This window comes from Notamacropus eugenii, chromosome 6 (assembly GCF_028372415.1).
Source record: "Notamacropus eugenii isolate mMacEug1 chromosome 6, mMacEug1.pri_v2, whole genome shotgun sequence".
Taxonomy (NCBI): domain Eukaryota; kingdom Metazoa; phylum Chordata; class Mammalia; order Diprotodontia; family Macropodidae; genus Notamacropus; species Notamacropus eugenii.
Window position 1 is genome coordinate 35,895,091 of NC_092877.1, and position 16,114 is coordinate 35,911,204.

Genomic DNA, 16,114 nt, shown 5'->3' on the forward strand with positions numbered 1-16,114 from the left:
TTAAACAAGTCCCTAAAAATCAGTGCAAATGGTTTCCTTCTAGAATACTGGCAAAAAGCCACACATATAGGAAAGCATCAAGAAACATCGGCTGTGAAAAATTTGCCCAAATGTCAAGGGGCAACCACCCAAGAGAAAGTTTGTCAACTTTGGGATTTGGTGGCACAATGAGAGGGGACAACTTTGAGGCTGAAGAGTGAATTCCAAGTGATTCATGAGAGGTTTTTTGAGTGTAACCCTGGTGGCCTCTCTCTCCTTGCCCACAATTTAAGGGCAAGACCTGTCCTAAACCATTTGGGGCACAGGTAGGGCCTGATAGGGCAGGTACAAAAGCTTCCTTATAAAGAAAGATGGGTAATGGAATACTATTGTGCATAAGAAGGATGATCAGGAGGACTTCAGAAAAGCCTGGAAAGACTTACATGAACTGAAGCTGAGTGAAATGAGCAGAACCAGGAGAACATTACACACAGTAACAGCCATAGTACTCAAAGCCTTCTTTTGATAGACTAAGCCCTTCACAGCAATGCAAGGACCTAAAACATCCCCAAAGGACTCTTGAGCAAAATGCCATCCACATCCAGAGAAAGAACTGTGGCATCAGAACACAGAATGAAGCAGACTATTTTCTCTTGTGTTATGTTTTGTTGTGTTTTAATTTTTCTCATGGTTTCTCCCATTTGTTTTAATTCTATGCAACATGACTAATGTGAAAATGTGTTTAATAAGATTATATATGTAGAACCCATATAAGATTGCAAGTCATCTTGGGGAGGGAGGAGGAAAGGGAGGGGGAGAAAATTTAAGACTTATGGAAGTGATTATTGAAAACTGAAAACAAATAAATTAATTAAATTTTTTAAAAATTTAAAAAAAAAAGGAAAATGGGTGGGCATCTCCTCTGACTCAGCACCCTTCTTTTCTCCTTGGAGAGTCTAGCCTTGAGCCCCAATATTCAGTAAAAGAAGAGGAAAGGGTTTGTGAATCTTGGGATTGCCTGTTAGAGCAAGAACCTGAGCAACAGTGGTCCCACTTCTATTTTAAATGTTTCCTTTCGGTAGAAACTTCAAAGAGAAACAGATAAGACACAGCATTTATATTCAATAATAAAAAAACAAAACAGGAAAGTTTTCTTTTTAACTATACAAACTGAAATGAAACATTCCCATATGTGGGCTTCTTAACTGTACAAAGAACAGTATAGTGCTGGAATTAGCGGATGAGGAGGAATTGCCTTTTTGGCTTGAATTTCTACTGAAGCAGAATTTGAACCACTGATCTGTAAAAAAAATCTTCTCAATTCTGTTGTGACAGGCCTCCAAAGAGTCCTGGTGGTTGTCTCCACTATGTTTCTGGTCTGTTTTTCCTCAGCAATTTATTCACCCAATTTAATAAAAGTAAATTATCATTTATTGAACTACTAGATTCAATTAAAAATGAGCTACAGGATAAATAAACTTTGGAACAAGGATATAACACATGTTAAACAAAAATAAATAGGTTACACTGAACTCATCCCAGAGTCAATTCACTTCAGATCATGGCCCTGCCTTCTTCCCTGGACACTATGGTCACATTTTTCTTGATCATAATTGGAATTGTTAAAAGCCAAACCAAACTGAAAACAAACTCATAAGGTAAAACCTTTAAGGAAACCAAAGTATTGGATTTTAACCTTTTAATTCTGAACCAAAGCTTTTCAGTTTTTACATAATCTAATTAAAGCTAATGGAAATAGCTGAATAGGCTGTATTTAACAAGGATGGGGAAGACAACAGTCATCCAGCTACCTGGGACAGAAATCAAAACAGAGAAATATAGAACCAAAATCTGCAGGGTCCCCACTAATTGAGGAACATATTTAAAGGCTTTGCATCCTTTTGTCATTTGAAATGGCTTCTGGAATTATGATTGTAAGGACCTTTCAGACATCTGAAAGCATCTGAACAGCCTTGATCATGTACTTGAAGTTAAAATTCATCCTGGGGCAGAATTCTATGGCTGCACCAGCCATGCAGGTAGACCTCAGTAGTCTGAGAGCTGATAAAAGAGTAACAACAGGAAAATCTACCATCTAGTCCTAATTTCCTATTTCTGCATACACAAGGGGTCAGGCTGGAAATCGAGAGGTGCTGATTTGCAGAGTTGGAAGGGACCTTGGTGGTCACCGAGTCCAACCAGTCTCTTTTAAGGGTCAAGTGTGAGACGCCCACTTGTGCATAAAAATGTGTGCAGAAGATCAGGGAATGGGAAAGTTCCAAGTGTTCTCGACTCTGGCTGCAGGGGTCTCTGCTGTCTGAAAAGAAAATGTTCTCTGCTGGATGGTTCCGAGGTCCAGGTTAATCATCCAAGCCTGGTGTCTCTCCTTGCTGGATTCTGGAGGCTATTCTGATGGCTTCTTCCAAAGACTGCTGTTCTCCAAGCTGCAACATAAAGGTGTGAGAAAGATCAAGAGTTTCACCCAACAAATTTTCAACAAAAAAAAATAAATTAAACCAAAAAAACAGGTCAAGAGCCAAATCTTTCTCACTTTCTCTTGGAAAACCTGGCTTGCTGGAATCAAATATGCTCTCCCTCTTACACTACTTTGTATGGACTTTTTATTTAATTTTTAAAAAATATGTACATTATTTTATTTTATCATTTTTCTAAAAAATTGAATTCTGGAAATGAGAAGGTTGAGGGTGGAGCCAAGATGGCAGAGTAGAAGCACAGAACTATAAAAGCTCTCCCCCAACAGCCCATAAAATACCTGTAAAAAAATGACTCTAAACAAATTCTAGAGCAGCAGAAGCCACAAAATGACAGAGTGAAAGAGATTTCCAGTTCAAGGTAGCCTGGAAGGCTGACAGGAAAGGTCTATTGCACGGGTCTTGGAATGGAATGCAGCCCACAGAGCCCAGCCCAACCTTAGCCACGCAGGGACAGGACGGGAGCAGGCCTTGGGGGTGGAATCACAGGGAGCAGCTGTAGTATCCAGATTACTCAACCCACAAATGCCAAACTCAACTTCAAAAGTCAGTGAGAAAGCTCTTTCACCTGGGTGAGAAGGGAGTAAGGTCCTGTCCTAGCCCTGACCCCAGGTGGCTGCAGTGTCCATTTTTGGAGCCCTCCACCTAAAGACCCTGGGGGAATCAAGCAGAGGATCTAGGTCTCAGCCCTGAATGGCAGTCCTGGGGTGAGGAGGAGCACTGGCTGATGGAGCTGGTGAAGGTTCTGGACAGGGAATACTACTCACAGATCCTGGGCAGAAGAGTGCTTATGGTTGCTCTGAGACCAAAGCGCAGGTCAGGAGAGGAGTAAACTCCTCTCCCTTGATTGTGCCACCTTGGAAGAACTGAGAACTTACAGGTCCCTAGAGCATACCCTCCTCTTGACAAAAGATTCAAAAGTCAAGTAACTGGCTGGGAAAATGCCCAAAAAGGGGGAAAAAAATAAGACTATAGAAGGTTACTTTCTTGGTGAACAGGTATTTTCTGCCACTCTTTCGGATGAGGAAGAACAATGCATACCATCAGGAGGACATAAAAGTCAAGGCTTCTGCATCCAAAACCTCCAAAATAAATATGCAATGGTCTCAGGCCATGGAAGAACTCAAAAAGGATTTTGAAAATCAAGTAAGAGAGGTGGAGGAAAAATTGGGAAGAGAAATGAGAGCAATGCAAGAAAATCATGAAAAGTGGGTCAACAGCTTGCTAAATGAGACCCAATGCTGAAGAAAATAACACCTTTAAAAATAGACCAACTCAATTGGCAAAAAAGGTCCAAAAAGCCATTCAGGAGAAGAATGCTTTAAAAAGCAGAATTAGTCAAATGGAAAAGGAGGTTCAAAAGCTCACTGAAGAAAATAGTACTTTAAAAATTAGAATGGAGCAGATGGAAGTTAAAGACTTTATGAGAAACCAAGAAATTACAAAACAAAACCAAAACGATGAAAAAATAGAAGACAATGTGAAATATCTCATTAGAAAAACTGGAAAATAGATCCAGGAGAGACAATTTAAAAATTATGGGACTACCTGAAAGCCATGATTAAAAAAAGAGCCTACACATCATCTTTCATGAAATTATCAAGGAAAACTGCCCTGAAATTCTAGAATCAGAGGGTAAAATAAATATTGAAAGAATCCACCGATCACCTCCTTCCTGAAAGGGATCCAAAAAGAAAAACTCCTAGGAATACTGTAGCCAGATTCCAGAGTTCCTAGGTGAGGGAGAAAATATTGCAAGCAACCAGAAAGAAACAATTTGAATATTGTGGAGATACAATCAGGGTAACACAAGATCTAGCAGCTTCTACATTAAGGGATCTAAGGGCATGGAATAGGATATTCCAGAAGTCAAAGGAACTAGGACCAAAACCAAGAATCACCTACCCAGCAAAACTGAGTATAATACTTCAGGGGAAAAAATGGTCACTCAGTGAAACAAGGACTTTCAAGCATTCTTGATGAAAAGACCACAGCTGAATAGAAAATCTGACTTTCAAACACAAGAATCAAGAGAAGTATGAAAAGGTAAACAAGAAAGAGTTGAACTGTTTACATTCATACATGGAAAAATAATATTTGTAACTCTTCTCAGTGTTTGGGTAGTTGGAGAGATTATACACACATATATATAGACAGAGGGCACAGGATGAGTTGAATAGGAAGGGATGACATCTAAAAAAATAAAATTAAGGGGTGAGAGAGGAATATATTGGGAAGAGAAAGGGAGAGATGGAATGGGGCAAATTATCTACCATAAAAGAGGCAAGAAAAAACTTTTTCAATGGAGGGAAAAAAGGGGGAGATGAGAGGGAAAAAAGTGAAGCTCACTCTCATTGTATTTGGCTTAAAGAGGGAATAACATGAACATTCAATTTGGTATGACAACTTATCTTACACTACAGAAAAGTAGGGGAGAAAGGGATAAGTGAGGTGAGGGGGATGATAGAAGGGAGGGCAAATGGGAGGAGGGAGTAATTAGAAGTAAACACTTCTGGGGAGGGACAAGGTCAAAAGAGAGAATAGAATAAATGGGGAGCAGGACAGGATGGAGAGAAATATAGTTAGTCTTTCACAACATGATTATTATAGAAGTCTTTTGCAAAACTATATATGTATTGCTTGTATTGAATTGCTTGCCTTCTCAATGGGGATGGTGGGGAGGGAGGGAGGGAGAGAAGTTGGAACTCAAAAGTTTTAGGAATGAATGTTGAGAATTGTTTTTGCATGCAACTAGGAAATAAGAAATACAGCAATGGGGTACAGAAATGTATCTTGCCCTACAAGAAAAGAGAGAAGATGGGGATAAGGAAAGGGAGGGGTATGATAGAAGGGAGGGCAGATTGGGGGAAGGGGTAATCAGAATGCATGGTGAGAGCAGAGATGGGGAGAAAATTTGGAACTCAAAATCTTGTGGAAATGAATGTTGAAAACGAAAAATAAATAAATTAATTAAAATTTAAATTAAAAAATGAGAAGGCTATTGTAAAAAAAATTGAATTCTGCTCAAAATTTTAAAAACAAATGTTTAAAACTGTTTTTACATGTAATTGGGGGAAAAATAAAATCCTAAATAAATAAGAATATTTAAAAAAGTTTAAAAAATTAAGTTCCAGATTCTCTCCCTCCCAACCCTTTCCCTACCCACTGAGAAGGTAAGAACATGCTATCAGTTTGTATATGCTTTTTACTGACTAATTTGTGCCCTCTTATCTGTCTCTTATCCAAGAGTCCAGGGATATTCACTTTTTGCCCATGGGTCCCCAGTTCTTCCTAGAACACAACAAATGCTGAAGAAATGTTCTTTGTATTTGGCTTTGAATGAATGGGCACAGCCAGAGATATCTACCTAAGTGATGTGAGGGGAGAAGAAGGTGGGGACAGATTAGGTGCAGCTTCTTTGGGTGTTTGATAAAGCCTTTACACCAAAAGGGCCAAAGGAAATTCCTTCATTTGAAAGTTCAGGATAAAGACATTCCATAGGCCTCTTCTTCCAGCAGTTTTCCACACCAAGAGCTGGCTTTCATTTTCTTGAACTATATTCTAATGATCATTTCAAGTTAAGTGTCTGTAAAAGCATTTTTTAAAGGCATCTTTATTTCACATCTCTCCAATATAGGGCATGCTGCCCTTCACACCAGAAACCCTTCTAGATCTCCATCATGATTCCCAGCATTCCTAGCTGCTGTAAGACAAGAGGTGGGTGCCTCTCTCCGGAGCAGTCATCGAGTTCTGCCTCATACCATAGTTCTATTATGTATCTGTCTTATCTCCCCACTAAACTATTTATTCCTTCTGGGTCGGGAGTCTTGTCCTAGCCCTAATTTCTGCATCCACTACAGGGAGTTATGCAGAAACACTCAGCTTCCACAAAATGTTTGCTGAATTGACCGAGATGTCGTCAGGAGCCTTTGAGCATTAATCAATCAGCTGTCTTGCTGAAAGGGCACCTCTCTTCCAAGGGGTGAGTCTAATTATAGTAACCTGGGACAAGTCACATCTCTTTTCTGAGCCTTAGTTCTCTCTTCTATAAAATGGAAACAATATTACTTGCATCATCTACCTCACAGGCCTGTCGATGTGTTCAAGGTACTTTGTGACCATAAGGTGATCTATAAATGTAAAATTTAATTTTATAACAAGATGGCAGTATGATTGAGGTTTTATTTTGAGAATGGTGATGACCAGCTGAGGGCACACAGTTGGATGTATGTCTGTCAAACTGCTTAGGGACGGTGAAGGGCAAAGCAAAGGCTGAAGGGAAGGAGAAAAGAAAAGGTTATGGGGGAGGGAGGGAAGGGAAGAGGGAGAGATCAATAAAACATTAAAAAAACATACCATAAGAAACAAAGTAGTTTAGAAGGGAATACAAATAGGGCGATTTTGTCAGTACTGTGTTAAATTTAATTTATACTTTTTAAAAAGTTCACAAAATGGAAATTCATGGTTTCAGAGGCAATCCTCCTTGTTCTCCTTTGTATATTGAAATATTCATGTTTACTGATGAATGTTAAGTTCTTAATATGTGTGTATATATGTATGTACACATGTGCATGTACTCTCACCCTCCCCCAAAAAGCCCACAAAACATATGGCTGCCTCATATAAGGCAAGTGAAAAGGCCAGTTCTAACACAATGTGTAGTATTTACCATACAGGCTCTCTGGAAATGAAAATCTGTCGCTATGCACTTTGAATCTTCTCGTTCTGCTACGCACATGACACATTTTTTTTTCCCCTTTTTCTTACTTTGTATTTAAATTTCAATATTTGAATTTATGATAGATTTTTTTCCTTTTCTCTATTCTATATTTGAGTTCTGGTATTTGAGTTGAAGAGTTTTAAAAAAAGTCTGGTCCCCTCAGGAAGCTGTGTCCCTTCTGCTCTCCTTCTCCACCACAATCCATGGACCTTAGCTATATCTGCATGCCTCAATCCCTCAGTCTGTCTCCAGCTATCTGTCTGCTTCTCTCTCAGGTTTATAAGCATTTCCTTCCATCAGTGTTGCTGGTTACTCTCAGGACTCATCTGACCATCCCAAGACCGTAGATAGAAACTGGAGGAGTCTTCATAATCTACTTCATCCTCTCATTCTGACAGAAAGAGGAAAGTCAAGCCTTTCTTTAGTTTTCCTGAAGTGAAGTGCCCGAGATGCTACCCTTGGAAGCTAACAGCCGGAATAAGACCCTGGGTCTTTTTCTTTGCCTCTGCTGGGTAGTCTTTCATGACCTGTACTGTGCTCTACTGATTAGGTATGAGGTACATTTATTTTACAAAGTCCTTTGAGAGACATTTAAGAGACTTTGAAGACCATGATGGCCCGTGAGGGGAAGACATGTACCTAGGCAGGTGTATACTTGTACAGGCAGCACATTATGCTCCTGGGAAAGGTTCTCTTAAGTTGAAACATATTATCCCTCAGAAACAAACATGGAAGAGGATCAGTTCCAAGCTAAGGGCACTATGTCCAGTCAGTCATCCTCTCCACAGTTTACAGAAATTAAGCAGGACAAGAGAGGAACTGGCACCTAACATTGAAGGTGACAGTCTTGGAGCATGGAACACAGTGGTCTTGGCCGAGGAATCAGAGAACCCTAGGCTGAGAAGGAATCAGGAATACCATCTAGCCTAACCCACCCCCAACACTGTCAGTCCTATGTGGTTTTGACTTGGACGGATCTATGTCCCTTTTTTGCCTTGCTGGAAAGCAAAAGGCGAGGAGATGCTCTTATTCACCAAATCACACAATTTGGAAGGGACGTTTGGATGGGCATCTATGGGAGGCTTTTGGGGAACCTGGGGGTCATGTGATAGCCTTTTGGGATACAGAGCCATGAATGTTTTGTCTATTCTTTTTCTGTATCTTTCTCTGTAGCAAGCACAGGAATTGGAGATCGAGACATCAATATCTGTGCCAAAAGTTCCAGGGGTACTGAGTGTTGGGTTGGCCAATGCTTGTGCATTGAGGTTCTGGCTGCGTGCCATGAGGACCAGAAACAGTCCCTTGGGTAAAAGTGGTAGAGTGGGGAGTCTAGTGTGGCCAAACTGGCCACATCCGTGGGCTTACCTGCACTGCAATCTGTGTTCCATTGGATGTGGCCACTAACGTCAGTGGTCGGGCTTCTGTCGTCACCAGGTGATGCCCATGTGGCTGATGCCCCATTTCTGAGGAGGCTGTGTGGAATGCTGCTAAGTCCTGGGCCACTATTGCAACCTGCAACACCGAAACCAGAGATACTCAGTGTGAGGTTTATCCTCAGACCTCAGGGTGCTCAGGCCAATTTGACAGAGTGAGCTCATTACCACCACCTTAGATGAGCCTGTCTTCAGTTGATGGCAAGCCGTCCTTGCCCCTAAATTTTGCTGCCCCCAAGTGGTTAGTTAGGAGGCAGCCAGGCTGGCCCACAAGCACAGAGTCAACATTCTTAAACATCTATTTGTTCCTGGGTCTAGGTAAAGGTTGGGCAACATCTTTTCTTCTATTCAAATCCATAACTATTTAAAACCACATTTTTGTATAATTAGGACATCTTTAGTGGACCAATATACTATAGTGTGATATCTAATACAATGTTTAAGTTTGGATGTTACACACTCACTTTACTTTTCCCCTCCAAATGTCAACGAAAGGGTACTGAATGTGTTTGTTTCAGGAGTCACAAGACTGCCTTTCCTACATAGCTGATGAGTAGACAAAAGGCATTGACCTCTTGTCCTGAAGCAACCCAAGGAGAGGCTGGAAAAGAAAGAATGAGTTCTACCAAATGCAGAGGGGTCACAGAGCTTGGCTGCTGCTGTTCAGTACTCTGGGCTTCAATTCCACTAACAAATCCTTGCTTTTTAACCCACTAGAAAATTCAAGACAGGATAATCACAGGTTTTAGTCTATGAAGTAGAAAGAAAAACCATCTGCAGGCTGCTAAGCCATCATGCTTTCCAACGCCTGCATTAGAGAGTGTGTCCGAAACAGGTCGCCTTGGCCTCTCTTTAAAAGGTGGACTCAGGGAAGAGTCAGGTGACCCCCTTCTCTGCAGTGGCAGGCTTCAGTCCATGTAAGATCAGAGCACTCCAGGTGAGATTTCAACATTTCCCCAGCGGATATCTGCCTGTGTGCTAAAGATTCTGTTAAGAGTTTACTGAAACTATTTCAGGCCACCTAATGATAGGGTCGATCCAGGGTCCTTCAATTTTGAATATGGAAGTGAATATATAGCAGTGGTAGGGGGAGGGGCAGAGGAAAGGGAGCACCAAACCATAAATGACATTCCCAGTGACATTACTGATCCATGATGCTTTTTCTTACAGATGCTCTAACCAAGAAAGCTCACTGGATTTGTAGTTAGGAGACATGGGATTAAATCCAGGCTCTGCCACTCTCTACCCCTATGACTGTGGGTAAATCATGTAGGTCTCTGGATCTCAGTTCCCTTATCCATAAAATGAGGAGACTGGAGTAAATGGCTCAAGGTCCCCATAACTCTAAATTCAGGATTCTGTGCTCCACACTTCTTGAAACAAGATTTTAGATAAGTGTTTACTATGTCAGTTAATGGTCACATGACCTGCTAGAATTTCTGCCTCTTTGCCTACTACAGGGTACCCATGGGAAAAATATCCAGGGACCATGGGAAAGATGAGAGATAGGTTGAATGGGGCCACTCTAAAGAGAGCCAGAGGGAAGAGATGATATCCTTGCTCCTCTGGATTGACCCCATTATTAAATGGGCTGAGAGAATTACAATAAGCCACAGCACCAACTCCTTTTAGAGAGTTAGAGCTGAATCTGCTATTTCCAGACGACCACTGGACGAGTGACCTTGGAGAGCAATGTTGCATGGCACTGATGTCTCGGCTTAGACTACAGAACATCAGGGCGACACAGGGCTGGGGAAGGCACCCAGTGCTACTGTTCATTTAACAAAGGGGAAACTGAGCCTCAGAAAAGGGAAGAGCCAGGTTTGGAACCTGCATCATCCAACTCCCAATGCATTGTTTTTTCCGTGATACCATGCTTTCTCCCAAGCTGGCTCTGGACATGTTTTCCATGTCATACATATGCACACAAAGGCATTTCTTTACCTGCTGTCCTTCTGTACCCTCGGCAGTAACCATGGCTACAGAGTGTGTTCCTGCTGAAGAGATAACTGCATCATGAGTGGGGACTGTGATTGGGGTGCCATCCTGCGTCACCATTGTGATGGTGTTGCCAATGGCTTGCATGTCTGCCTGAGATATGTTGACCTGAAATGAGACATTTTTAAAAGACAAATCAGAAATGCTTCAAGTACATTGGGTCATTTGGACCCAACCCTTCAGTGAATAAACTGACAATGACTGAACCGAATCTTCCTCTAGATGCTAAGAAATGCTTTTAGGCCACCAAAAGCCCAAGTGGCCAGCAAACGCAAACACACTTCGCTTGGACACTACATCTAAGGGTAGTTTTTTTGCTTAGCCAGTCTGGTCCAGAAAACTGAAAAATATTTTATATTAGAAAATATATTTTAGGTTCATCAAGGCCCTGCCTGGTACCTGCTACAGAATCACTGTGTGGAAGGTGGAGCCTGCAAGCCATTGACCTGGAGCTGGGAGAAACCTAAGATCATGGAACCTAACCTCCTGCCAAAGAGAGAAAGTGAATTGTTGAAGGTCATGGGACAGAGCCAGAATCAGAACCCTTCCTTTTGGGGACTATACCAATCTGCTACTTCTGCATCCTGGTACCTTGCTCCCTTACATACACCAAAGCTGAAAGAAAGGAAGTCGGTGGCAGAGGGAGAAATACATACTCTACAAATCAAGCCAAATGGTCTCTTTACTGTCCCTTATACATGATACTCTATCTCCTCTCCACACTTTACACTGGTTGTGCCCTATGTCTGGAAGGCACTCCCTCACCATCCCTACTTCAGGATCTCTAGGTTCCTTGAAAGCCCAAGTCACATGCTACCTTCTTTCAACAAAAACCTCTTCTGTTCCCCTCATAGCTAGTCCCTTCCTCCCACTAGATTATCTTCTATGGATGGTACATATACCACACACATTCCCTCCCTCAGCTAAACTGTAAGTACCTTCACGACAGGTACTGTTTTTATTTTGGTCTCTGAATTCTCAATGCCTAGCATGCAACAGGCACTTAATAAATGCCTGATAATCAAATGAATGAGGGTTAATGGTACCACACTATCAAAGTGAGAGGGCAAGCCCTCCTTTCTGTCAACCACTGATAAATATTTTCCAAGGAACATAATTAGTAAGGATGTTTGTGTGAAAGATTCTGTTGCATCAAAAAAAAAAATATATCAAGAAAATAATTCAACTACTGGACTGACAAGAAAACAGAAATCAAGAATGGCCTAATGATGGGGCTAAGCTATCCCTTCCAGGGTTCAGTTGTTCCTCTACAAAAATTTGCACTGGTCCATTTTTAAAAATTAAATTTAATTATTTCCAACTAACAAAAAAAATCTATTTTCTCTCCTTCCCAAACCCTCCCCACCACAAATTGAAAAAAAAAAACCCCAAAAAACAAAAACCTCAAACCCTTGTCACAAATATCGCTACTCCATGTTTTTAAGGTATCACAAACCAAGTAAGTATGCAGTGGGCATCTACTATGTGCCAGATACGACAAGGGATATGAGAGAGATGATCTGTGAGAGCTCCTGCCCTAGCAGTGAAGACAAGATAGTAGAATGTACAGTCCTTGGGTACCATATTTTAGAAGGGTCACTGACAAGCTGGACTGTGTCCAGGGAAGGGTAACCGGGATAGTGAGGGAATAAAGGATGTTTAAACCATGCTGGGTAAAGCTTGGTTAAAGAAATTAAGGATGTTGCCCAGGGAAGAACAGTTAGACTTATACTGACTGACCCAATAATTAGGCCCTACGGGTGGAAACGAGGTAGGCATATTTCAGCTTAACACTTTCGAATATTTAGTGACATCTGAAAAAGGAATGGACTGCCGAGATGGGTCATGAGGGTGAGGTTTTCATCCCCAGTGTCTGTCTGACTCTTTGTCAATGACGCAGTAGGGTCAGTGCAGTAGGAGGTGAAGTAGATGAACTGGCTCCAAGGTCTTTATGTAATCACCACTTAGTGACCAACAGGAAATACATGAAATAACACTCTGGGGTTAGAGTGTCCATGATCCAGTAGGGATCCCAAAGCTCTTGTAGATCCCGTCCAGGTACCACCACTTGCATTGTATGGACTTATGCCCTTTGGGTCAGACAAAGATATAAAACAGATAATCGAGTCTTTACAAAGAAAATAAAAGAATAAATATATATTGAAGTATAAAAATTTAGATAAATTAGATATTATATAAACATATATAATATAATTTGTATATAATTATAAAAATCTATGTTTAAATACATATAAAGAAAATAGCAGCAGTAGAAAAACAGGAGCACTTTGATGTGAAAGAAGTGGTATTGATTACGAAGGCTGCATGTGTTTGGGAGAGGAAGGAAATCTAGGTACTCAGAGAAGGTTTCCTGGAGGAGGCAGAAAACGAGTCAGCCTTGGAAGAACGGCTGAGTATCAGCAGGAAGGCCAAGGCTCAGCCCTCCTCTCTGATTTTCGTTCTTTGTTTCCATGGAAATCTCTGGCCCAGAGCTCACCATTCTTCAGCCACACCTTTCAGGTCACAATGTACGCAGGATCAAAACACCATCTCAAATCTGCCTCAGCAATTCTTTGTGGAGTCATATGAGGAAATCTGCTTTGGGGACGTTTCAAACCAAAGTAATGGGCTTGGATAAAAGTGTCAAATGCTTGCCTGTTCCAAACTGCACTTTTGGGTATTGTATCAAGAGGTGAGTTTTCTCCATGGAAAGTATTTTTGGAGTGCTAAAAGTCATCATATTCAGCTTAAATTTGGAGAAAAGGTTAGAAAGCAAGTTGAAGTAAAAGAAGCAAAGCTTCTGGGTTTAAGTGTCTAAGAAACATCTTTTGTCCAGTTTATAGGGTGAGCTGACCGAACCTTGGGCTGTGCCACCAGCTTGAGAGAACCATCCTGTCAGGGTTGGCTGCGACAGAAAGTGATCCAACAACCTTTATTATTTCCTGGTGTCCCTGACTGGGTCAGACACTTGACATACTTGTAATTTTGGATAAAATGAGAGTGTAATAAAGGACAATGAGGATAAATCATGGATAAGCCCTTCTTTTAAAAAAAAGTTTCTTAGTAGGACAAATACCACCATTATCAGTAGTAACATTTATTAAGCGTTTACTACTTGGAGTAGAGTTCTAAAGTCAATGGAATGGTTCTGAATTTTTCTGGTTATGATAAATTTACTGGGAAAGGAAAAAAAGGCATCAGTTCAAATTTTCAAGAACATATTTTGAAAGAGACCTAGGTCATCTGAATAATCTTTTACAAAATTAATTCTAAATTCTAAGAAGGCAAGCATAATTATTGTTTAATATAGTGAGAAGACCAGTTTTACATCAAATTCATGAATCAATGGTTTGTTAATGCTGAGGCAGCTAGCTAGTAATGGACGGAGCACTGTGTCAGAAGTCAGGAGCAGGAATTCAAATCTGGCCTCGGATGCTGACATGCTATATGATCCTATGTCACACTTCTTGTTGCGAGGATCACATGAGACAACCTATGTAAAGTGCCACATAAATGTGCACTATTATTATTACTGTCTGTATCCTGTATTATACACCTCAGTACTGTTTGTATCACCAAGGTACATTTCTATCTATTTTACAGAAGCTGCAGTATAATTTTACTATTTTAAATAGTGAAAGTTAATGTTTATAACGGCTATCTATTTGGCATTGATGTCTACGATTTATAAACCCTGGAGTCCCTAATTATTACACAGCTCCCATGGGGAAACAATCCGATATATGACAATTTACTTTACAAGGACCTGCTTTACAATCACACCTCCAGAGGCACATCACAGAGAGTGGCAGCTGCAGACTATCTGTAGTCCAGGGAGAAGAGAAGCAAAGAGGGGCTGAGAATGTTTGGAGGCAGAACTACGAGCTCTGATACAAGCAGGCAGGGACACTTTACAGGCTCCACTCCCTTTCTTAATTCTGCACATGGCTCAGAGCACACGTCTCCTTTTCTTCATCTGTTGACCCTCTGTGGTACCTCTTGCCTTCATCTCCCCTTCCTATTCCATTACTATTCTAGCTCAGACCCTAATCATCCCATATTTGTACTACAGGAACAGCTTCCTAAAAATCTCTCTACTTTATGGGTCACTTTCATATTAACACTTCTAAAACTCTGTTTTAATCTAGTCACTCAGCAGTTCAAAAATGTTCAGAGGTTCTCTGCTGCCTATAGGACAAATGTCAAGTTTCCTTAGCTTGATAATCAGGGGCTTCCAGAGTCTGGTTCAAACATTCAATTGCAGTCCCGTCTCTCACCATTCTCTGACAGGAATATCCTACAGGATTAACTTCAGTTGACTTTTATTATGGTGGACACTTACATGTTGGGTCCCATCCTGGGATATGAGTGTGACTTGCTGGCTCAATCCAGATTGAGTGACTGTAGCTACTTGTGCAGACACAACATCCTCCCCTTCTACGCCTGTAACATACGTTATCTGGGGACCTTTGAGGACATCCTCGCCTTGACCTGTTCAAGAAAAATATATACAAATTAGAATTAAGGGGAAAAAAGACAAAAGATCTTTGTGTTATGTGTTAAATGATTAACCATAAAGAGCCCTTTCTTAGTGATTCTCTACAATATCCTATCCCCATCCCCCAAATTTAACATCACCAAATCCAACAAAATGTTCCAAGTTCTCGAATCTGTTTTCTCCTTATGGTTAAAGAGTGTGTATTTTGGGGGTGGTGAAGAAGACATAGGTAAATAAAGTCTCCAAAAATAATCTAAAGTAAATATGAATTTAGTTATGCATTCACTTTATCTGTTTTACTGGCTTAGAAAAGAGTAAAAGATACCCAGAGATAATGATTCACCATGTTACAATACTAACCAACAAAGCAACCTGAATGGTCTGTACACACAATAAAATGGTGCTAACAAGTATTCATTAACACAAGTGATCTCCGGCCCTCCAGGAAAGGACATTCACCATTGTGTAAAGGTGTACTGTCTGAGTTCAAGTTAATCATTTCCTAAAAGCCAAAGAGGCTCTCACTGCATTCCACTGTCCCTGCTGTAATGGTCCTGCTCAGGAGGAGCCAAATTGGGCAGACTGGTCATGTCAGATCCATTCTCCATTCTCTAACTCTCAGGAAAGGCAGAAATAGGGCAAGTAAGATCTTCATTTCACTTTAAAAGGAAATTGAAGGTGACCTACAGTTATAAGCTGTTGCCTGAAGTCTGTGGATGCTGAGCACTGGGCTAAGAAGGCCCAGGGTCATCCGTTTAGTCTCTAGGGGGCACCATTAACCTTTCTCCTTTCTATCAACTTCTTGTAAAATGTATGCCAACGGTCACAAGGGTTCTGAGGGAGAGAGTGTACATAATATCAACAACGCTTACCTCATTTCCCTTCCACAACTAAGATAAATACACACACCATTCATTTTTAAAGTTTGTTTTTTTTTTAAATTTAAGTCCACCATCCAGCTGGAAATCACTGAGGAATATGGTGTGAAATTTGG

General features: G+C 40.9%; 1 protein-coding gene across 2 annotated transcripts in view; it reads right to left on the bottom strand.

Moving 5' to 3' along the window:
* Positions 1-1,387: 1,387 nt before the first annotated feature.
* The window catches only part of ZNF143 (zinc finger protein 143), a 49,365-nt gene continuing 34,638 nt past the window's right edge, over positions 1,388-16,114 (bottom strand). For both annotated transcript variants that reach the window (XM_072619472.1, XM_072619473.1), the window contains exons 13-16: positions 14,965-15,113; positions 10,569-10,730; positions 8,557-8,703; positions 1,388-2,423 (exon numbers count right to left, since the gene is read on the bottom strand). In XM_072619472.1, coding sequence (XP_072475573.1) covers positions 2,340-2,423; positions 8,557-8,703; positions 10,569-10,730; positions 14,965-15,113 — 542 coding nt within the window. In that variant the 3' untranslated portion in view covers positions 1,388-2,339. The remainder of the gene's footprint in view (positions 2,424-8,556; positions 8,704-10,568; positions 10,731-14,964; positions 15,114-16,114) is intronic.